This window comes from Lissotriton helveticus, chromosome 5_1 (genome assembly GCF_964261635.1).
Source record: "Lissotriton helveticus chromosome 5_1, aLisHel1.1, whole genome shotgun sequence".
Taxonomy (NCBI): Eukaryota; Metazoa; Chordata; class Amphibia; order Caudata; family Salamandridae; genus Lissotriton; species Lissotriton helveticus.
Window position 1 is genome coordinate 1,083,978,859 of NC_136065.1, and position 23,497 is coordinate 1,084,002,355.

The 23,497-nt window shown below is 48.4% G+C and overlaps 1 protein-coding gene across 5 annotated transcripts in view; it reads left to right on the forward strand.

Moving 5' to 3' along the window:
- The window catches only part of SUFU (SUFU negative regulator of hedgehog signaling), a 507,756-nt gene that overhangs the window by 160,271 nt on the left and 323,988 nt on the right, over positions 1-23,497 (forward strand). For 2 of the 5 annotated variants that reach the window (XM_078643658.1, XM_078643655.1), the window contains exons 6-7: positions 18,538-18,610; positions 20,197-20,353. In XM_078643658.1, the coding sequence (XP_078499784.1) occupies positions 18,538-18,610; positions 20,197-20,353 (230 nt within the window). The remainder of the gene's footprint in view (positions 1-18,537; positions 18,611-20,196; positions 20,354-23,497) is intronic. The other 3 variants (XM_078643659.1, XM_078643656.1, XM_078643660.1) reach the window with 2 other exon arrangements.

A 23,497-nucleotide genomic window follows, 5' to 3' on the forward strand; every position in this document is an offset into this window, starting at 1 on the left:
GTTGGATCTTGAGCCTCCTGATATAGTCAGCTTGTGAGTGAGGTAGTTGGGTGACTTGTGGTGTACGGCCGAGTGTGTCATGCAGGCAATTTTCAGCTGAATTCTGGCTTCAAAAGGCATCCAATTCAGGGCTTTTAAGTCAGGGGATATATGCGAGTGTTTTCTTGAGCCAGTGATGAGTCTCGCGGCCGCATTCAGAGAGGCTCTTAGTGGTGCCATTGTTGTTAGGGGGAGCCCGCTAAGGGCCACAATTCCGTAATCTATGCGAGGAATGACAAGGGCTTGTACAACAGTATGGAAGTCCTTGGGTGGTAGGAAGGGTTTAAGTTTTCTCAGAGTGTTGATTTGGAAGTTGGCTCCTTTAGTTGCTTTGCTAATATGCTGCTGCATGTTGAGATTGGAGTCAAGTGTGATGCCAAGGGATTTCGCAGAGTCCACGATGGTGGGCTGGACATTGAGTGCGGTTAGATGATTGAGCCAGGTTTGGGTGATGGCCTTTTTCGCAGGAGGTGAGATCAGAAGGAACTCAGTTTTCAGAGCATTTAGTTTGAGGTGATTATCGGCCAGCCATGCTTGGGTGTTTCTTAGTGTGGCGTCCAGAAGTTTGATGTCTTCCGGGGATTGTAACTTGAGGTAGAGTTGAGTGTCATCGGCGTACATATGGAAGTGTACATTTGATGCTTGAAGCAAGGTAGTGAGTGGTTCCATGACGAGGTTGAACAATGTGGGGGATAGGGAGGAACCTTGCGGGACGCCTAGTGTTATGGGCACAGGTGAGGACAATGCGTTGTTGATCTTGAACTTCTGAGATCGGTTGTGTAGAAAGGACGTGAACCATTTGAGAACAGTCCCGGATATGCCCATTCTGGTATTTAACAGCTCCAGTAGATTCTCGTGTTTGACCGTATCAAATGCTGAGTAGAGATCAAGAAGGATGAGGAGGCAGGACTCATTGTGATCAAGGATTTGGAGGGCGTCATCAATTATGTGTGTCATAGCCGTTTCCGTGCTATGTTTTGCTCTGAATCCTGATTGGTGAGGGTTGAGGAGGTCAAACTGATCAATGTGTTTTGTCAATTGGAGTTGTACGCATTTTTCTAGCAATTTGGCCAGAGTGGGGATATTGGTGATAGGGCGGTAATTGTTTAGGTCGGCCGGGTCCGCTGTGGATTTCTTGAGTATAGGCGTGACTTGCCCTATCTAGAGGGAGTCTGGGATGAGTCCTTGTTGAAGGGAGCCGTTGATAATTTTAGTCCAGAGTGGGAGGAGCAGGGGGGTGAGGGCTTTGACAGCATTGGCAGGCAGGGGGTCTGAGAGGTGATTAGCGGGCTTCAAGGTGCCTAGCAGTTTGTGAATTGATTCTTCAGAGTAGGTGTCGAAGGACGTCCATGCAGCGTTGTTTTTAAGTTGAGTGTTAGTTATGGAGATGGAGCAGGAGTATCGACTTACATCCTTGAGGAGATCATTTCTTATATTGTCGGTCTTTTGCTTGAAGAAAGCAGAGAAGTCTTCACAGCTTGGAATATCATTTGTTGAGCTGTTAGGTTGTAGAGGTTGCGTCTTGGTTTGGGAATTGACTAACTCGAACAGTTTTCTTGGTCGGTTTTTTGCTTGGTCCAGCTGTTGGCTAAAGAAGACTGATTTCGAGCGTTTGATTTTTCTGAAGTAGGCGTTTCTCTTATTCTTAAGCGTTTTAAGGTGCAGTGCTGAGGGGTCAGATCTCCACGTGCGCTCTGCCATGCGCATCGCACGTCTGTCTTCATTGAGTCTACCATCATACCATGGGTTCGAGTTCTTGGTGGAGACTCTCTTCAGTTGCAGGGGTGCGGCTTCATTGATTATTGAGGTCATAGTGTCTAGGTAGAGGTCGGTCAGAGAATGAACATCAGAGACGTCCGTCGGGGGAAGTAGGAGACTGCCTGTGTGGGCAGGCAAGGAGTTTGGGTTAAGATTCTTCATGTCCCTCTTCCAGATCTTTGTTTTGGTAGGTTGAGCCGGGTTAAGTTTGACCTTTTCGTTGATGAAGAAGGTGATAATGTGGTGGTCTGACCAGTCACAGGGTTGGATTGCCTCCAGCTAGGTAGAGTCTTCTTTGGCGATGATAAGGTCGAGGATGGAGCCTTTTTCATGTGTCGGACGGTTGCAGATTTGGGTGAGGTCAAGCGCGTTGAGGAAAGTTTTAAGGCTACTCACCACAGCGTCTTTCTGGTCGTTCCAGTGGAGGTTGAAGTCTCCCAAGTAGATTTGAGTGATCTGTCGACCGGCGTTGGTGGTTATCGTGTCCATGAGTTGTTGGGAGAAGGTGAGGTTGTCCCCAGGTGGGTGGTAGATGACATGTAGGGAGCATACAGGTTTGCCCTCGCTAGTAATATCGAGGCAGATGAGTTCGCAGGAGGTGAGGGAGGGGGATGGACCTTTGGTAACAGCGAGGTTGCTCCTATAGATGCATGCGATTCCCCCGCCCGTCTTGCCATTTCTGTCAAATCTAATAATGTGGTAATTGGGGGGGGACTAGTATGTCCATTATAGGTGTGGAGGCTTCAGTTAGCCACGTTTCAGTCAGAATGGCTAGATCGAGATCCATAGATAAGATGAGATCCGCGATGCCGGAGGAGTGTCTCGGGGCCGATCTGCAATTGAGCCGGATACACTTTAGTCTGGGGGTGAGGAGAGTGGACAAGTGTTCTAGGGAGAGGGGGACTTTCCTGAGAATACTGGGGACAGAGCTTCTGTTGCTCAGTGTGGGGGGCCTGAGGGGATTTGTGAGAATCGTGGGTATGGGAAGGTGTGTGGTGGGTGGGTGTTTTGTGGGACCTGGGCCATATGAACGGAGTAGAGTGTGTAAGTCTCGATCAGAGAGGGGGTTTAGGGTGCGACGGGGGCGGCCAGTGGCCTTGCAATCGGGGATAGAGGGCCAGCGTGGGGAGTGATGAGTGAAATGGTTTGAGGGGCGGGTGGTGTACTTGTTGGGCGCGGAAGTGGTGGGTAGGGGGTGTCTGGGGTGTGCGAAAAGAAGTTCTTTGATGGAGTGAAGATCTTCTTTGACTTGTAGGAGGGTGGATATGATCATGTCCAGGGTTGGATTGGGGATGGTATTGGGACTGAGAGCAGTAGGTGAGTGATGGAGTGGGGCAATGGGGTGGACAATGGATCGATTGGGGCGGGATGTGCACGCGACGGTGCAGGGCTCTGCGGCCGTAGTGGGTGGGGTGGCATTCGATGGATGAGAGAGCTTGTGAGTAAGGGGCGTGGATGAGGAAGGGGGGAGGTTGGTAGCGTAGGTGATGGTGCTGGTGGTAGGCGGTGCAGGTGAGTTGAGGGATGAGTGTAGGCTGGGGAAGGTGGGAGTGACAGTAGGATAATGGGGGCTAGGAATGGGGGGGCTAGATGATAAGGGGTTAGGATAAGGGAGGTGGTGTGTTCCGAGAGTCTGGGGTAGTGGGGAGTGAGAATGGGGGGGGGAGATAGGGTGAGATTTGGTCATGTCGTGGGGCGTGGGAGATATGCTCACTGCGGTGGAGGTGTGTTCTGTGAGACTAGTTGGGAGAGTGGGGTAGTGGGGAGTAAGGGTGGGGGGGGGATAGGGTAGGAGATGGACCTGTCGCAGGGCAGGGGAGAGAAAAGGGCGGTGGTGGGTTCCGCGTGATTCGTGGGAGGTGAGAGGTGGGGGGTAGTGAGCTTTGGGGTATGGGGGGTGTATGACGGGGAGTGATCTTCCTCAGCGAGTGAGTGGGAGATGGTCCTGGCACGGGACGGGGGAGATAGGATCAGGGGGGAGGTAGGTTCTGCGGGACTCGAAGGAGGTGTGAGCTGTGGGCTAGGGAGGGTGGGGGTGTGGAGGGTGTATGAGTGAACTTCGCCAGTGAGTGAGGGGCGAGGGGAAGTTACCTCGAGTGGGTGACTGACTACGAGTCAGGATTAAAGTAAACAACAGATATACGGCATGGCGAATCAGCACCCCGACCCTTAAAAACAAAACAGATTGTAGGAAACATGAAGACGACGACACCCAGAAAAAGACGAAGCAAAGGGCCATAGAGACAAAGAAAGGACAAAGAAACAACCTGCTTCCCCCCTACCCCCCACCCTGCACCCCTGCAGAAGGCTACGGCCTCCCCCCCCCTCCCCCCAGCAGCGTGCCTATCGCCCTAAAAAGAGACCCGAAATATAGAAGAAAGAAGAAGAAAAAGGAAAGGAAAAAATACGGAGAAGGACCATCGATCAGACCACCCGGCCCCCCCTCCCCTATCGCGCACAGTATACAGCAGAGGCAAAGGCAGAAGAGCCACAGTATCAATATGGCCATTTATCAATCGGCATACAGTACATTGTGGCGGGTCCAGCCGAACCGGGCGGTCCGAGAGGCGCCAATACTCCATGGGACCGTAGCCCCCAACTCCCAGTCAAAGACGCATGGCGGAACTCCGTGCGTGGCAGCACCGATGCCGGGAACATCCCCCAGGCAGAACACAGTCTCACCGGCCAGGAAGAAAAAGACACACAATCCAACAATTGTTGAAGTGCCGCCGGGGCGACCCAAACCATGGATCGGCGTTGTGCCCTCCGCCGCCGCATATATGCAGATCCCGACGAGTCACTCCCAAAGGCAACAGAGCAATCCAGAGCGATGCAACGGACCGGGTCCATCGGTGTCTCCACAAACACAGGCGCAGCTGGAACGTTCAACACAGACGCAAAGGCGGGCACCTCGGCGCTTCCTTGCGATCCATCCCCACCCACGTGGAGCGGCAGGAGAACAATGGCGGCCATCCTCCGTCCCAGTTCCCGGGCGTCCCAGATCACGGTCTCGTGTAGAGTTGTTAATGCAGCCAAAACGTCTCTGAACATGGGCTCTCTCTCGAGTCGCCAGACCCCAGGACTCTCTCGCAGAAAGGTTTCTCTGCCCGGGTGAGGTGTGCGCACGAGGGCGCCTCCCGCCATCTCAGCTGCTCCGGCCTCGTCCCTCACCACCTCACCACGGGACCAGGTCTCACATCAGGGATGGACAGGATTCACAACGGGAATCTCACAGGCCAAGGCAGGTTTCTCAGCGGAATCTCACAGGCCAGGGCAGGTGTCTCAGCGGAGAGTCACCGAAAGGCTAAAAACTCCGCCGCACCCTGGGGGCAGCACGCCGACTCCGGACAATGGCAGCGATGGGCCCGGGCACAACACCGGAATGTGGGGCAAATAATCATGCACCTCCCTCGACCCAGCGGCATCACTCTCCCCCCACGGTCCTCTGCCAGTCGGGCAGGGTCGGCACTTTCGCCATCGGCAATCAGGTCCACAGTTTCCTCCGGCCGAGTGCTCACCACCACCAGAGGCCGCTGTTGTTGCACTCGCGGCCGGCCACTCCCCGCACTCGAGACCCCGGACCCAGCTCCGCGAAGGCCTCAAAACTGGCAGGGACACTCCAGCGGGTCCGCAGCAAGCAGAAGCCCCAGGAGCAAGCGGTAAGTGTAAATGACTCTTCGCCTACAAGTAGATGCCGTTGCAGCTCAGGATAAGTGTCAGGATGTATGCACGGGGTGAGGAGGCTCACGGAGCCGAGCGGTTACGCAGCCATCCCGATCGCCATCTTGGTTCCTCCCTCTGGAGGTACTTTTAATCAGCTATTGCCTTCCGGAGTTTCTGCCTGGTGGCCAGTTCCATTTTTCAGTTCCTCAACTAAGGCAGACCAGGGTCCTGCTAAGTGAACCCTTCCCTCTCTAAGCATTTCTTGTTCTAATTGCCCCTTCATAACCTGACCATCATATTCACTCCCTTTACCAGCTTTCCAGACCAGGTACCCTTTGTCATTTACAGTTCCGGGCTATTTCTCTTTTAGCCAGGAGAAGTGCCATTTCTTTGATTCCACTTGTGACTTTAGTTTTGGTGGGTTTGTAGGAACCAATGGAGGAGGCAGTGTTGCTGTGTGCAGTGGACATCCTTGTCCAATACCCCGACATCTTGTTCATGACCGTTTTCCAGAACCCTCCTAGCTGTGGGTAACTCCAAAACATGTGGAGAAACTCTGTTCCTACCTCCCAGAGACGTGGGCACGCAGCGTCGGTTGTCGCAAAGTATCTATCCTATCCGGGGTGAGATATGCCCTATGTAGCACATAAAAGTTACATAGGGTTACATTGGGTTCCTGAAGACCTTGGGGAAGCGCCTCACCAGGTCTTCCCATTTTTTCTCCTCTAAGGGAATCCCCAAATCCTCCTCCCACTGCGCTTTCCCTTTTTCTAAGGGAGCCCACCTGTGCTTCGAAGTCGGCGGTACAGACATGTGATAGCTTTGTATGTCCCAGAGGGTAACACTATTTTTTGGCCTCCGTTGATACCGGAGGTTCCCTCAATCCCAACCTCCAGTGTTTCTGGATTGCCGCTGTTAGTGCTCTATGCAAGAGGAAATGACCCCTCAGGAGTTTATATCTGTCTCGGAAGTCTTCAAATGGTATTATTGTTTTTGTCCTCATACAAGGCCCACTTTGTGCTTACTCATACCTCCACCCAATCTCCTAACCTGTGCCAACCCCCCTCCATGTGTAAGTTCTCTGAGCCATTCTAGCGGGATGTCTGGGGCGTAAGGCCTCTTAGTTTTCGATTTTTTTTCAGGGAATGACCTTAGCACCTACACAGGACCTGGAACTCGGGAACTCGGGGTTAGTGTTTGTTCTTGAGATCGTTAGTCTCAAAATTGCCCTGTACAACTGGTGGATGTCAGGGACATTGCGGACCATTTGCTCTGTTCCTGCTTTCTTGCCCACCACCCACTGCGTGAGCCACTGGATCTGGGCTGCCAGATAGAAATTTTTGAAGTCTGGGGTTGCGAGTCCCCCCCCCCCCCCCCCTCCCCCCCCATTCTACATGGCTTTGCAGTGTAGTGAGCGCCACTCTGCGTCTATCCTGTGACCAATGACCTGAGGTCACGAAAGACACTCGCCGGGATCCATATCGGGAGGGTACCAAAAAAGTATAGTGGCTGTGGTAGCACCACCATTTTTAGAAGGGCTAGTCTGCCCATCACCGAAGGGGGCAGGGTGGCCCTGAAGTTCATGTTAGTTTTCAGTTCCCTAATGGCCTTCCCAACATTACCCTCCAGGGTATCCAAGGTGTCATGATATACTCTTGTCCCTAGGTACGATAAGCATCTAGACTCCCATATTATATCTTGTTCTGTATTTGGTCTGTCTCTGCCCATGGTGGTCGAGAACATGCATGACATTCTCCAGTTAAACCGGAGTCCCTAGACCTTTTCCAAATGAGCGAGAAGTTCAGTTGCTCCTCGTAGATCACCCCTCGTGTTCTGGAGAAAAAGCAGGGGGTTGACTGCATACAATGCTATATAGTGTTGTAGACCATATATCTCAAGCCCCTTGTATGGTTTTCCCGACTTGGAGTCACAGGCTAATGGCTCCATCGCCAAGGCAAATAGTAATGGCGACAAGGGGCAACCTTGTCTGGTAACACTGGTCACACTATAGCTGTCTGAAATCGCTCTCCCAGTTTTCACCCTAGCCAATGATCCTGCATATAGTAATTTTGTCCATGTTACAAATCCCTGACCCAGACCAAACTTTTCCAATATTCGGCATAGATAGGGCCATTCTAGTCTATCAAAAGCCATTACGATATCTACTGCAAAGATAGCCCTTTCTTCTTTATCTTATGTGTGTGCTTCAAGTATTCTGAATAATCTCCGGACATTGGTAGAGGTGTTACGTCCCGGTATAAACCCTGCCTGGTCTCTGTGTATCAGGTTACTCATATGTGGGAGGAGGCACATTGCTAGTATCTTGCTTAGAACATTGTAGTCCAGGTTAGGCATAGACAGTGGTCTATAAGCTATTTTATCATCAGGGGACTTACCTGGCTTTAAAAGCGGAACTACCAAAGTCTCTTTTGACATTGCAGATAGTCTGCTTGCGTCTCTAGCCCCTTTATAGAGGCTCACTAACGTGGGGCCTAATTCTTCGATGTACATCAAATAAAATTCTACTGGCTGGCTGGCTGTGCCAGGGGTTGTGTTTCTGGCCAATGCTTTAATGGCTGCCCTGACCTCTGCAAGCTCAAGATCCCCTCCCAGTGCCTCTGCCTCTTCAGCTGTTACTATTGGAAGTGTTATTGGATGCAAAAAGTGATCTATGTCGGTCCCTGCACAGGCTGTCTTACTCTAGCATAAATCTGCATAATAAGCCTTAAATGTGCTATTTATGCCCAGTTAGTGCGAATAGCGGGTGCCTCCCCTTCCCTAAGTTCAAGAATTACTGAGTCTTGTTTTGCCGGCTTAGCTAGCCATGCCAAGAGTGTCTCTGCACGATCTCTCTCTTCATGTGCTCGTATCATATAATTTCTGTAATCAAAACATCTCAGCCTTTCCACGTGCTCTGCTACCCTTTCTTTAGCTTCAATCAGCTGGTCCTGCACTTCATTATGTTCAGGCCTAAGTTGCTCTACATCCCTCAGCTGCTGCTTCACAGCCAGGGTCTCACACAAGAGGGTCCCTCTTATTCCCGCTACCTCCGATATACATCTTCCTCTGATAACTGCCTTAAAAGCGTTCACACAATTAAAGGGTCTGTGCCTCTTCCATCGTACTCATGGAAGCATTGGATAATGGCACTTTTAATTGTTGCGTGGAAGACAGAGTCCTCAAGTGCTTCAGGGGTAATGCCGCCAAGTAGGAATACTTGCCCAAGGTGTATCCCATCTCTTTCCCAGTAACAAAGGGTTATGATCGGAGATAGTCCTGGGTAGGTATTCACTGGTCCCCGCTAAATCATGTATGTCTTGTGTGCAGAGTATTGTATCCATCCTTACATGTAAGTCATGCAAGTGGGAAAAGAAGGAAAAGTCTCTCTTCTCTGGGTGATGAGGTCTCCAAGAGTCTATAATGCCCCATTGCGTTTGCCATTCATTCCTTCAGGACCTTCGCCGACCTGACTATTGGGACATCTCGTAGTGGTGGGTAGGACCGGTCAAGTTCAAAATTTTTCACACAATTATAATCCCCCCTCTCCCCCAATCAACACTGAACCCATCAGGTGTGGCGCCAATTTTCTGGAGCGAGTGGATAAGAATGATACGTGGTCAGAATTAGGGCCATATGTGCTCCCTCTCGTGATCTCTCGGCTGTCAAAAGTCCCATGCACTACCACAAATCTACCCTCAGTGTCTAGTGTTTGCAACCTGCACTTAATTGGGACCCCTGGTGTAATCCATACCAGTACCCTTCTGGTGAATGCTGATTATTCTGTATAATAGGCCTGTCCCCTCCATCTGCGCTGCAGAGCTGCTCCTTCCTTAGCTCTAATATGTGTCTCCTCTAATAAGACAATCTGCACCCTCCTTCTGGCCAAGAAGGGGTTTATCCTATGTTGGTTTGCCATGGATAATGACATGTCTAGTGCAACCCCTTATGAATACCCTTCCCTTCCTATGAACCCTAATCCCCAACATAAACATGAACCCCGTACCCCAGGACAGGTGTGGGAACAAACACCATCCAAACTAGACACCAACGGATGTCTGAACTCGGGGACACCCACATAACACTAGGTAGGGTGGGCTAGTATCACAGTCTCGGAGCAGACCCCCGGTCCCTGATTTCCCCCCCCCCCCCCCCCCTCGCAATGGGTACACAGTCCTTGTTAAATACATGAGGTTTATGACCTTACAAAGACAGCAGGCTTTTCTCCAGTTGATGTGCTGTCCATATCCTGTCACCATTGCTATTAGACTATCTCATCCGCTGTTCCTGGCTTGACCCTCAGCAGTACTTTGTCCGTGTCTTCCACAGAGCTACTGTCTCTGGTTGCCGTCGAGCTCTGACCTTCGTGCTCGCTTAGCGAGGAAGGTGGACTCCTGTCTTTTGCAGAGTTCAGCGAGGGCCCGGATCACTTTACCTCTCTCAAGTTGAGTTTCAGCCAATGTGGGAGCATTTTTCTTTGTAGACTTGTCTCATACGGCGTGATTCGGGGTGTCTAGTGTCCCCTTCTGGGCTGGCATTCGATTCCACTTCGATCCTGTTCCAGGAATCTTGTGTGGTCATGAAGAATTGCGTGCTGGTGGGAGTGACCACCCTTAGATGTGCAGAGAACAACATTGCGTAGGGGACTTTCATCTGTCTAAGACAATTTTTCACCCCAGAAAGGTTGCATGCTGCTTCTGCACCTCCCTTGTAAAATCCGGAAAAATCTTCACTTTACTCTTATTTATTTGTAGGTCATGCTGTATTCGCGTTTGGGCTTGGATATATAGTGCAGGAGTTTTGCTATTATAGGTCGTGGGGCTGCCCCCGGTTTGGGAGGTTGGGTGGGAACTCTGTATACCCTCCCCAGGGCATAGAATTAGAAAAAGGCACTATGGCGCTACCTCCCTGTGAAGCCACTCCTCGATGTAGGTCAGCATGTTTGTTCCTTCTGCCCGTTCATGGACCCCAGAATTCATATGTTGTGTCTGTGGGATCTATTTTCACTGTCTTCCGCCCGCATTTCCACTACCTTAACTTTTTTCTCGATGATGGATACTGTTTCTCTTAGCCGAGTTAATTCATGTGGCATGTCCGTTAATGTTCGTTCGGTAGTGGTGACTCTCCCGGCCAACCTCCTGTGGTTGTCCTTCAGTAAATTAAGCTCAGTCCTGTTTATTTTAGACTCAAGGGTTTCTCGGGAAGCTGTGATTGCTTGCAGTATGTCACCAAGTATTGAGTCTGTTCTGGTATCTTACTGTTGGGTCTCTTCCATATCCCCGGCTTCTTCTGTCTGATTTGGTTTCAGCCAGTGCTCTGATTTTCTGGGCTGCGTTTCCTAACGCTTTTCCCCATGTTTTCTGGGCTACGCCTTCTGTGATCCTATTCAGTGCTGCCTCTCTCCTAGTGGCAGCTGTCAGGAGGCAGATCGTCTTTTGTATTCAGCGCAGACTTATACAAGTCAAGCTCCAAGCTAGCTCTGGGGATTGCTGTCTCCTCTAAGAATGCGCACTATGAACACGCAACCCTACGAAACCTCCTGTAGGCCAATATGCTCCGAGCTCCTAAGTTACTCTCGTTTTCCTCAGCCCTTCCAGGGGGTTTGCCTGAGGCTCTCAAATTTGCCTTTTACCCAGGCTTTGTTGATTCCTCTCTTTCTGTCACTGTTCTCTTTTAATTCGCCACTTATTCACTAACCAGCCCCATCTAGTTGGCCAATTTAGGGCGCTTGTCCAAGCCCTCGAGTGAACTCCACATGTGAATAATACTAGCTGCTTAGGGCCATATTTGCCAAAAGCAATTGCCCATAATGTGAGTTTGGAGGAGTCCTGTACAGTGTGCTGCTCGCTGCACCCTTACCTGGTGCTACTGACTTACAACGGGCAGTTTAGAGTGTCTGCTTCAGCGTTGGAGACCCACTGCACTTTCACTGGGTCTCACCGCCACGTGGTTGTCTCTGCAGTCCTGTGTCCCCCTCCAGATCAGGTCTATGTTACCGAAGCTGACCTTCACCTCTGTAGCTGGAGGTCCTGATGAAGGCCGGGCGCGCCTCAGTCCCTTCATGCTGCTCTAGTCGTTCGCGGCAGGCCCGAGTTGACTCATGGCACTATTGCTCAGAGCGTCTTCTAGGGAGTTATGCCGCCATCTGGTGTGCTCAGGGCTGCCGTTCTTTGGGATCGATCTCCTTGGTTTGTGGCAGATCACGGCCACCCACAAGCCCGCCAGGTTGCCTGCTTCCTTTCTGGGCACTTCAGCGCCTAAGCAATTGCCGGAATGAGAGAGTCCTACCTTGTGCTTGGTGACTTGGTAGCTCCGTCGGCAGCCGCCATCTTGTGTCTGCCGACCTCTGCTCGTTTTTCTCTGCCTGGGGCTGTTTCAGGGTCAGCTCCAGGCGCCTACCTCATCGTCTCCAGGTATGTTAATGTTCCCGGTCCCCGATGCCTCCTTTACGGGGGCCGGGATATTAGGATAATCGATATCAGGAGTTTTGCAGCGTGAATCTTTCTGGATTCACTATGCTGTGCATTATTCCGCGGTCCAGTGGTTGGGTCCGGGATCGTAGTCTTTTCTTTCTTTTTTCTTTTTTCTTTTTTTTCGTCGCGTCCCACCTTTTGGTGTAATTCCTGTGACGTCGGCACGCTTCCTGCGGAAGCTCCCACCTTTGGGCGCCATCTTCAGATTATTTTTTCTGCCGTTGGGGTCTGGATCGTTCCCAAGGGGCTCCAGAGTTTTGGAGGAAAGAAGACGCAGAAAAGTCGCTACGAAGAGGAGGGCGACGACTATCAGCGGACGATCCTCGGCTCAACATCCTTGGGGACACAGGACCTGGAGTGGCAGGACCAGGACACCAAAAGCCCTGAAGAGGCCGTGGACACGTACCCTTCGAGGCCTTCGCCACCAGATGACATTGGGGCCTAGAATATGGTCATCAAGAACGCGGCAACAGGTTTGGAGTAAAGCTACATGAGGAAAAACCGAAAGCAGACTTCCCCTTGGAGACCCTGCTCCCCACACAAACTAGGAGCCAGTACCCCCCCATGCTTGAGAGCGTCATGGCCCAGGGGAAAGAGGCGTTCAAGGAACCAGCAACATGCAGGTCAGTGACGCCGAGGACGGAGAAGAAGTATAAATACTCCTCTAAGGATCCTCCCTACATCCGAGGATCAGTTACGGCAGACTCCATTATTGCGGAAACCGCCAGGAAAAGGGCAAATGTACCAACAACATCGGGCCACTACCAGACAAGGAAAGCAGGAGGATGGACCTAACTGGGAGGAAGATAGAAAGAAATGCAGCCATGCACTGGCGCATGGCAAACTCTAACGCCCTGCTGAACAGACACCAGTACCAAATTCTGGACGAGATCGGACAGCTGCTCAAGCACCTCCCAGACGAGTACCAACAAAGAGCTTCACACCTTGTGGAAGAATGGAAAAATGTGGCAAATTCTTGCCTCAAAATAGCTCTGGACGGAGCGGACACGTCCAGCAGGCTGATGATGTTGGGAATCACGGAGAGAAGGCAGGCCTGGCTCAAGATCTCAGGCTTCAAACCAGAGGTGCAGCACAACATTCTAAACACCCCGTTTAATGGGGAGACACTGTTTGGGGCGCCGGTGGATGAAAAACTCGCCCAGTTCAAAAAAGAAAACGAAACTGCAAGGTCCTTGGGGGCCTTACAATTCAGGGGGACGAAAAGGGGTACTCCGTCGCGGAGACCGAATGGAAGAGGGGAAAACCAGCCAGGAACGTCACACCAGACTTTCCAACAGTCCAACCAGGGAGACAGCGAAACACAACAAGGACATCAAAAACAAACCTGGCACTACCAGCAAAGGGGCCAGTCATTTCGCGGGAGGGCAAATGGACGTGGACAAATTAAAAGAGGGGGCCAACAACCCACCTCTAAGTGACTCCGTCACGCAATACGTTCTCACCCACAAAACTCCTCCCAGGGTGGAGCACAACAAGACCAACACAGGGATACACGGCCGGAACATCAATGAACATGTAACACCAGTAGGAGGCAGGCTAAGTAATTTCTTCTGGGAGTGGAAGAAGATAACCACAGATAAATGGATACTCAACATCATACAGTTCGGATACTGCATAGAACTGGAAAAGACACCGCCAAACAGGAAACCAGAAAGAAGGGCGCTTTCAGGAAAAGAGCTAGAGCTACTTCAAAAGGAAGCGAAGAAACTCCTCCAAAAGGAGGCCATCGAACCAGTACCATACAGAGAAAGGAACAAGGGAGTGTACTCAACCTACTTCCTGGTACCAAAGGTGGACGAAACACTGAGACACATCCTGGACCTAATGTTCCTAAATAAGTACCTAAAGACACAATAGTTCAAGATGACATCCCTACAAGAGGTCATTCCTCAGATAGGAGACGGAGACTTAATGGCCACCATAGACCTCAAAGATGCCTACCTGCACATCCCAAAGAACAGGCAGCACAAGCATCTTTTGAGATTTACCGTCAACAAAGATCACTACCAGTTCACAGCCCTAGCATTCGGACTAAAATCCGCACCAAGGGTCTTCACAAAGTGCCTCGCAGCAGTGGCAGCGCACCTAAGGAGGGAAGGGATACATGTATACCCTTACCTGGACGACTGGCTAATAAAGGCAAGTTCACACAGGACATGCAAAGAACACACGCAGCGCGTGACAAGTACACTGGTGGACCTGGGATTCTCCATTCACTGGGGGAAATCCTCAATGGAACCAGAGCAAATAAAAATCTTCCTAGGAGCACAGAGCGACACCATACAGAGCAGGGTGTTCCCCAGCGACAAGAGAACAATGGCACTGCTGAAGGAGACGCGCCTTTACCAGAAGGGGCCAGCTCTGACAGTGAGGACAGCGAGCAAGATCATGGGCATGATGTCCTCCTGCATACATCTGGTTCCAAATGTATGGCTCCACATGAGACCATTCCAGGATTGGCTGCAAGAAAAATGGTCACAAGCTACAGGAAATTGGGAAGATCTAGTGGTTGTAACGCATGCAGTGCAGGAGGAGATGTCGTGGTGGAACAAGGAGAACATAACGGAAGGGAAGCCTTTAACACCACCGACCCCAATGGTGACCATCACCACAGATGCATCCCAGAAGGGATGGGGAGCTCACATGAGCAAGCTCAGGGTGAGGGGTCTGTACAACCAGAGAGTGTTGATCCAGACAGACAACACAACAACGATGTTCTACATCAACAAGGAGGGAGGAACACAATCAACCCCGCTATTGAACCTAGCACAGGAGATATGGAGATGGGCCATACCACTAAAAATAGACCTGCTAGCCATATATCTACCAGGGAAGGACAATGTGGAAGCAGACTGGCTCAGCAGACAGACATCGGCCTCCCACGAGTGTGAGCTCAATACACTTGAAACGCAAAGGCTATTCAGAAGGTGGGGAACACAGACAATAGACCTATTTGCAACACGCCAGAATGCAAAATGCCGAAACTTCGCATCTAGGCAACCAAGGGAAGGGTCCCTGGGGAGTGCCCTGTGGATAAGCTGGTCGAAAACATTTGCTTACGCTTTTCCCCCCGATACCCCTGATACACAGAGTACTCAACAAGTGCAGAACCAGCAACATGACTCTGATCCTGGTGGCACCCCAGTGGGCCAGGCAGACCTGGTACTCACAGATTTTTTTTTTTAAATAAATTCTTTATTCGTGATTGGACATATAAGGCAAAACATATCAATAATCATCATACATTTAGCAATCGCGGTTTTCTCTTTTCACCCCAACAACAGGTAAAACAGTGGTAATCTTCCTCCGACGTTTCGGATCTATGTAATCTCTATAACTGCAGTAAGGCCGCTCGGCATGTGGCATTACCCAGCTATCCACGGGCAGCTTGATAGAGAACATCTATATACACACAAATGACTGAAGGAGAAGACCTACACCCTCCCGCTCCCACCCCAACTATCCCACCCCTAGCCCTCCCTTCTCCTGAGCGCAAATGTCTCACATCGGTACAATTCTCCGGGCTACAATACTGACCACTCTAGTGCGGTAAGAATACCTAAACATATACACCTAATCTGGCCTTGGTATGATCAATCTCCAAATGTTTGTCCTCAGTGCGTATCATGCAGTCCATCCCCCTGAGACTGCGCCGGGTCCAGTCTATCTAAGTCCAGCAGCATGACCTCCCAATCCATTGCCATAAGGTTTTTCCGCCTCCCAGTTTCCTCCTCTCTCTTAAGGGTGACACTATCCACCTGGCCCCATTTCACTACATCTCTCTTCCATGTCTCCACACTAGGTGCTCTAGGGGATTTCCATCTCATTGTAAGCACTCTGATCGCCAAGAGGAGAGCCTGGTCTATAAATCTCAGTTTATCTCTCCGTGCTTTAGGGCGGTGGCGAGCTCCTACTAAGCAATATAAGGCGGTCTCTTCTACCTGCATGTGTGTAACCTCTCGTAGTGTCTGACATACCTCCCCCCAGTATCTCCTTAGTTGTGGGCATGCCCAAAGCATATGGAGGAGGCCCGCCTCATCCGCGCATCACCGAGGGCAACAATGGGGAGAGTCCGGGAACATCCGATGGATCTTCTCCGGGGTCAGGTACGTTCTGTGAAGAACCATGGTCTGAATAAATTTAAATTTCACATTCCGTGAGACTCTTCTAGGATATTCAAGTACCGTCTGCCACATATTATCCGCTAACTCCTCTCCGGTCTCCACCTGGTACTCCCAGATAATGGAAATGGCACAGGGGGCACCCCACAAGTTCGGGAAAAGGAAAGACTTACTCTCCATGCAAAACAGAGAAGTGCTGCACCCAGAGCCTGAGAGCCTCAGCCTAGCAGCATGGCTCCTGAAGACCTAGAATTTGCACACCTGAAGTTACCTGAAAGCACCCTGCGGGTACTACGAGAGGCAAGGAGACCTAGCACACGAAGGTGCTATGTGGCAAAATGGAAGAGGTTTACACAATGGTGCAGCAAGAAAAAGCTACACAAGAAGATGACCAGGGAATCAACGGTGCTAAGATATCTCACGCACCTACTGAAGGCAAAACTAAGTTCATCCTCGCTAAGAATACACCTAGTTGCGATAGTAGCCTACACAAGAGGAGAAACAGGGAAGAGCTTCTTTACTTCACAGATGGTAAAAAGATTCCTGGAAGGGGCAAAGAGGATCGCACCACCAAAGAGGATGCCACCACCGGCATGGAACCTCAATTTAGTCTTGACAGAGCTCATGAAAGCGCCCTTTGAACCCATTCATAAGGCCACCCTACAAATGCTAACAATGAAAACAGCCTTCTTGGTGGCAATCACCTGACTGTGCAGGGTGAACGAACTACAGGCGCTAACGCTGCAAGAACCCTACATCCAAATACACAATGATAGGGTGGTAATGAGAACTGACCCACACTTTATGCCAAAGGTGGTGTCAAGGTTCCACATCAACCAGACAGTACAAATACCAAGCTTCTTTCAGAAACCGACCACAAGCGCAGAGAGGGCACTGCACACTCTGGACGCTTGAAGGGCAGTAATGCACTACATAGAAAGAACCAAGGAACACAGGAAGACAAAACAGTTCTTTGTGTCCTTTGCAAGCAGTTTCATGGGTAGACCAGTAACAAAGGGAACCATCGCACGATGGATCGCACAAACTATACAATTCTGCTACAGACAGGCAGACCAAGAACTAGCAGAGGGGCCACAGGCCCACTCTACCAGGAAAAAATGGGCAACAATAGCCTTCCTGGCTAACACACCCATTCAAGACATATGCCTGGCGGCAACATGGGTTTCAGTGCACACGTTCACTAAGCACTACTGTGTGGATATACAAATGAACAAGGAAGCACAAGTAGGACAGAAAGTGCTTCAACATATATTCAACAACCAACACTCATCTTCCACCCAGCCGCCACAAACATAACAAACCGCTACAAAGTCTATGCACAGCATAGTGAATCCAGAAAGATTCACACTGCAAAACGAATAGTTTCTTACCTGTCGGTATAGTTTTGCAGCTTGAAGATCTTTCTGGATTCACTAGCGAACACACCCACCTCCGCCAGAAAGATGAGGCTGGAGAAGCAGGTGGTAATACAAGGACAATACAGAACATACACCTTGAAGGACAAACGGATAAATCTCTTACTTGAAAAGAAATACTGAACATTGCCAAAGGATTCAACAAGAACACAAAACAAGAAAAAAGAATCCGAAGATGGCGCCCAAAGGTGGGAGCTTCTGCAGGAAGCGTGCCGACGTCACAGGAAGTACACCAAAAGGTGAGGCATCGACGCCCACCTGGGCGACGAAAAAAAAAAGAAAGAAAGAAAGAAAAGACTATGATTCCGGACCCAACCACTAGACCGCGGAATAATGCACAGCATTGTGAATCCAGGAAGAATTTCGAGCTGCAAAAATACACCGACAGGTAAGAAACTATTCGTTACACCCCCCCGCACATACAATATCCTGTGGTGAGGACCTTATTGAATAGAATGAAAATATAGTTTACATGTAGCACCATTAAGAAGCTGTTGCTCAAACCACCGACCACACCCATCATGACTCGCCTTCATGTTTCTATTGGGGGTGGAGGGAGAGGGTTGACAGATGCCAAAAAAGGTTGAAATTAAAGTGGTTGCAGAGGTGTCAGCTACTAGTAGTATTAAAACGCTTTGAGTCTGTCCAGGAAAAAGCTTTGTAGATAAATCATTTCTTCATGTTAGTTGATTGGTGTATTATAATAAATGTTCACCCATTTTATTGACAGTTGCTTAAAGTGTAATGGCATGATAGGATTAGAAACATTAACTGCAGAGAAATTCTTTATTTTAGTATTTGACGTGTTGTGCGTTTTCTTTTTTCACTAAGTTAAATTTTCAAATTTAAATCTGATTTGTATATCTCTGTATTCCTCCCTCTTAGTTTTTATGGCTCTTGAATATTACAACAGCTCTGATAAGGTGAAATAGGATTTCTTGCACTATCTAAAAAAATAAAGATTATTGTATGTTTAGGATTTTTTACGGCCGTGATTGTGAGTGTAAACTATTTGGTTTCTTTCTTCAGAGCTGGAGGACCATGGTTGATAACAGATATGAGAAGAGGAGAAACCATATTTGAAATTGATCCACATCTGCAAGTATGTGTGTAGCGGGGGCATATGAAATATTTTATAAACTGACTTGCACACGTAATTTCCGCTGTGGCCCATCTGCACTTCCTTCATTGGTTTCTAGGATCTTACCGTCAAATAGCTTTCAAACAGGAATATTATTAAAGTGTACTTCACAAAATTACAAGTATGTATTTGTATTTCTTTAAGATTAAATACTATGCTTAAAATGGGTTTCTGCAATTATAGACAAGCTGTGGTGACAGTGCAAAATTAGCAAGGATGGACATCGGAAGTCAAAGACCACTCAAAAAAGGGCTTATATATTTGTAACAGTGTATGCCAGTATCTCCATTCAATCACTAACAACAAGCTTTCGGCACCAAGATTTAGAAAGACTATATTATTTACTTACAAGTTCTTGTGAAGTCACCAGTTACTACATCAGAGTGCTTGGAGGAAGAGCATGCCTTCAAAGGAGACATAAGATGTGTAATCAGTTTGAAGTAGGACATATTGAGTCTCAGTAACAGTGATGATGTTGCCTATATGTGTCACCATTGATGGCTGGGTCTTCGGTGTCTTCCTGCTTAGAAAGGCCTTCAAGTAGAATTTATCCTACTCCTACCCTACTTCAACTACTCCAGTTTACCTCACTCCAATCTGCCCCACTCATATCTACCCAAACCTACCCCAGTCTACCCTGCCCTAATAAGCCCCACCCCAATCTACCCTAATCTACCCCACCACAGTCGATCCCAACCTACTCCACCATAGTCTTCCCCAATTTATCACACTACAATCTGCCCCGCCTAATCTACCCCTCCGGCGAGACCTAGTGGCTTTGCCACTGCTTGCGTAAGAAAGCTTTGTTGATTAGTAATTTAGGTTGTCTATGTGGATATCTAAATCATGACTTTCTAAGTATGTATTAGTATTTATATAGCGTAGCAAACCTCGCTAGGGAACAATGCAGCCCTGTTCTTTCATGGAGGATTGAGGGCGATCTTTTTGTACTCCGGGTACTGCAGCTATGGCCCCTCCTGTGAGTTTGAAGTTCTGGATCGATAATATTCTAATGCAGTGATTTCAGGTCCCCATGTTTTAGTGAAACTGGACTCAGACAGGTCATATCACAAATCAAGACGAGTAATTGCCTGGTATACTGTTTCATTTTAGATTTTGTTTGTGTGAACTTGTTCCTTTAATTTCTTGAAATAATTAGCCATATGAAGTAAGTCCTAGCTGGTGACATCCATTGAACTTCTCCTGATCCTTATGCTAAAAATAATTTCTTATAGTGGTAACTGAGCTGTAGTGGAGTTGGGATGTTTATGCAGATATCTCTAAAGCCAATGGAGCATTGATACTAGTGATTCAGATTCTCTGTGGAAATATCAAGCAGCCTTGTTTTACTTTTGTAGTTTCATTGTTTCAGCTAATCGATAAAAGAACATTGAAAACGTTTTTATGTTGTCATGGCATTTTCCCTTGGAATATTGACTTTGCAATTAAGAGATTATATGCAACATTCCACAAAGGCCATTGTGTTTTTATGAAATTTGTAAATATGTGTATTCTTAGTTGTGTTTCTTAATATTTATTTTTCAAAGCAGGAGAGAGTTGATAAAGGTATTGAAACAGATGGCTCAAACCTCAGTGGCGTGAGTGCCAAGTGTGCATGGGATGATCTCAGCCGGCCACCTGATGACGAAGATGACAGTAGAAGTATCTGCATTGGAACACAGCCAAGGCGTTTGTCTGGTAAAGGTAATTGGCAGTATTTGAGAAATTATGCCCCTGGCTCATACTATATTCTAAGCAAGCAGATACATGTTACCTATCAGTGCATTGACAAGCACCTGTTTTACTGAATCTTTAATCTTCAGACCCTGTTTTTGGGGGTGGGGGAGAGGGTGTCACAGGCCAAGCAGGGGCTACTGCGCCACAGTTGTAGCGCTCGGGTTGTTTGCTTCTGGTGTCCTGGGGCTACCCTACTTTGGATCTGCAAACTGGGCCTGTACACCCTTTCTACACTTGATTCTCCGGGCAGTGTGCAAAAGCATTCTGATGGATATTTCTATCTGCAGATTTCTCTCCATTAGAATATCCCCAGGCATCATACTGGTTCCAGAGGTTTTCAGAGCAGGGCTCCAGTGTGGTGCTAAGTGCTGCCATGTGGCACCATGTTGACATAGTTTGTCCCTGGAAGTGACTGATCGAAGTCGCATGAAGGCACCACCCTTGCACTCCCACATCAGTTCCTTTCTTTCCACGTCTTTGAACACAGATCCAGAGCTCCCTTCCCTTTTTAGGGCTTGGTGCGCAGCCCAGAATCCTATTCTGGGCAATTTGAAAATGGACCCTGGATTCCACATAGCTCGTGCGTGTGGATTTCCAAGGTCCATTCCCATTGGCCTTGGCGTGCGTGCTGTTTTTAAACAGAACGCACAATAGGCCATAGGCGGTCGCGTAGCTCCGCCTATGGCCTATTGGTGTCTGTTACGGGCACCATAGGCCATATCTCTTCAATTATCCATTGAAGAGCTATGCTCGCAGTGGCGCGCGCCCCACTAGCGGGCTTTTTTTTTTTACAATTCGATCGCTTTCGCGATCGGTTGAAGTGCCGCTTATTTTTTATTTTTATGCAACTGCATTTGAATATTATGCAACTGCATTTGAATATAAACACACTTGTGCAGGCTGATGCCGTCTAGTTTAAAGTCCAGCCCGAAGTCCGAACTGAATTATGCCCTGCTGCAATGCATCACCCGCCCGCATGTGCTTCATGACTGCAAAGTGGGGCTGCGCTGGTGTCAAGAACAGGCGAGTGCTGAGGTGGTCTGAGGGCAGGGCTGCCCGGGCACTTAGCGGGGGTGTGGAATAGGGGCCGGCCCAATTAAGTTAAATGCAGTTTAATGTGCTGCATTATGCGGCACATATTTCCTTTTCTTGCTGCATAATTTACTCAACCATGCTGCATAAATCCACCCCCCTGCCCCCTCCGGCCGCAAAATTACTGTGGGCCTTGTTCTTGTTATTGGACTTAAATTAGCACATTTTAATGCTAAGCAATACCCTGGTAATGGCATGTCCCAGTATTGTATACACTTTTACAGACGCACACATCAGTTCCTTTCTTTCCATGTCTTTGAACACGGATCCAGAGCTCCGCTCCCTTTTTTTTGCTGCTTTGATGGGTTTTTCAAATTGAATTTCAGTGTGTAAGTGAATGGTGTCCCTACCTTAACCTTTTCAGCGCGACCGCGATTCCCCCTCCGGTGCTGGGACGTAATAAAAACGGGTGTGGTCGTGACGGAACGGTTCCGTCATGAGCACAGCTCAACCGTAGCTCATGACGGAACCGTTCCGTCATGAGCATGGAAGGGGTTAAACGATAGGGTTCAAACCATGCCACTACTTTTCAAATACATGTACGTGATGGACTCGCAGGAACCATGGCTCTGTTATTTGGTCTTTGGGCATGTTTCCCAAGTCGTGTGAGGAATGTGCCTGTATGCACCTGAAGATGATTTGAAACAGTGAAGCAAAACTGTATGTCACCAAACAAGTGTATGCGGTGATCTTTTGTCTTAACTCCTGTTCCATGTATGTCTTTGTGGCTCAAGCACTCATCTATATGATAGTAATGTGTGCGCATAAACAACAGCTGCATTCTTGTGTTATGTCTAGGCACTTGTGCCTTGGCTAAAAAAATAACAAGGGACATTGTTGTTTGACCTTGTTGGTAGTGCTCAGAGTAATTCCCAGGAAAAGAACAGAATGCGAAAACATATGCAGGTTCTGTGTGAAAGTACAATGGGGTGCAAAAGCAATCATGGAATTCCTATATCGCGACGCCCAGGGCGTGTTGTTTGGGGTCAAAGGCAACAAGTTTTCATGTGTATTTAGTCCTTGGGACACGTAGGCCCAAACCCCTGCAGCACAAACCCTTTAGCTGCCAATTTGCAGTCAAAGTTTAGCAATATGAGGCTATGTATAATGATCCCAGAATGCCCTCTGATTTGATGCATATATTTACAGAAGCTTGAAAGCAAGATTGATGATCCTTTGCTTTCAAAATAAAATGTTGATCAAAAAATTGAATCAGGAAATGTAAGGTACCATTTCTTTGCAGCATCATTTAGTAACGTGATACTGCATGCTAGTATTTCCCAAAAATATTCATAATGGAAAATCAGTATAACCAGTTTCAATAAGATTATGGGAAACACAAATAAACAAGCATTGGCAAAGCCAGTAGCTCTGAAATTGGTGGTCAGCTTTTTAGTTTTGACAATGTGCGACTTGTTTTGGCCTGGTTTTTGTAAAATCTTATTGGTGCGGGAGCTGCCAGCCCCTTGCCATTATAACAAACATTGGCAAAAACAAAAATTGTCTTGGTCTCAAAAAGCATACACTGCCACAATAGTTACTGGCACTGAACAAAACTACTTTGTGCGCTGAAATGCTCCTTGTGAAAGAGCAGAATGTTGTCACTCACAGTGAAGCCAGCCGATACAGAGAGAGGGAGATAGAATTGTAATAAACGCTAAAGGTCATCATCAACGCCAGACCAAATGAGGGACCCAATTATTAAAGAAAGTCTCAAAAGTGCACTCATGTTATATGTCCTTGCATTAAGTGCGGCTATACAGCTTTCGTGAATTCCCAAGAATTTACAGAAGTACGGCAAGAAATAGTACTCCTAGAAAATATTTGTGAACTGCATTTTAGCATTAGCAAATATGCATTTGTAGATTTGCTCATGCAAAAATCTGAGTGTTTACACTTTTCCTCCAACCACTTTTTCCCCAACTCTGGAAGAAGGTTTACGTCTGCCATTGTCAGGAGTAAATTTCCAACATTTCTCAGTATGGGAAAAGATTAGAGAAGAGCTGTTGAAAACCCTTA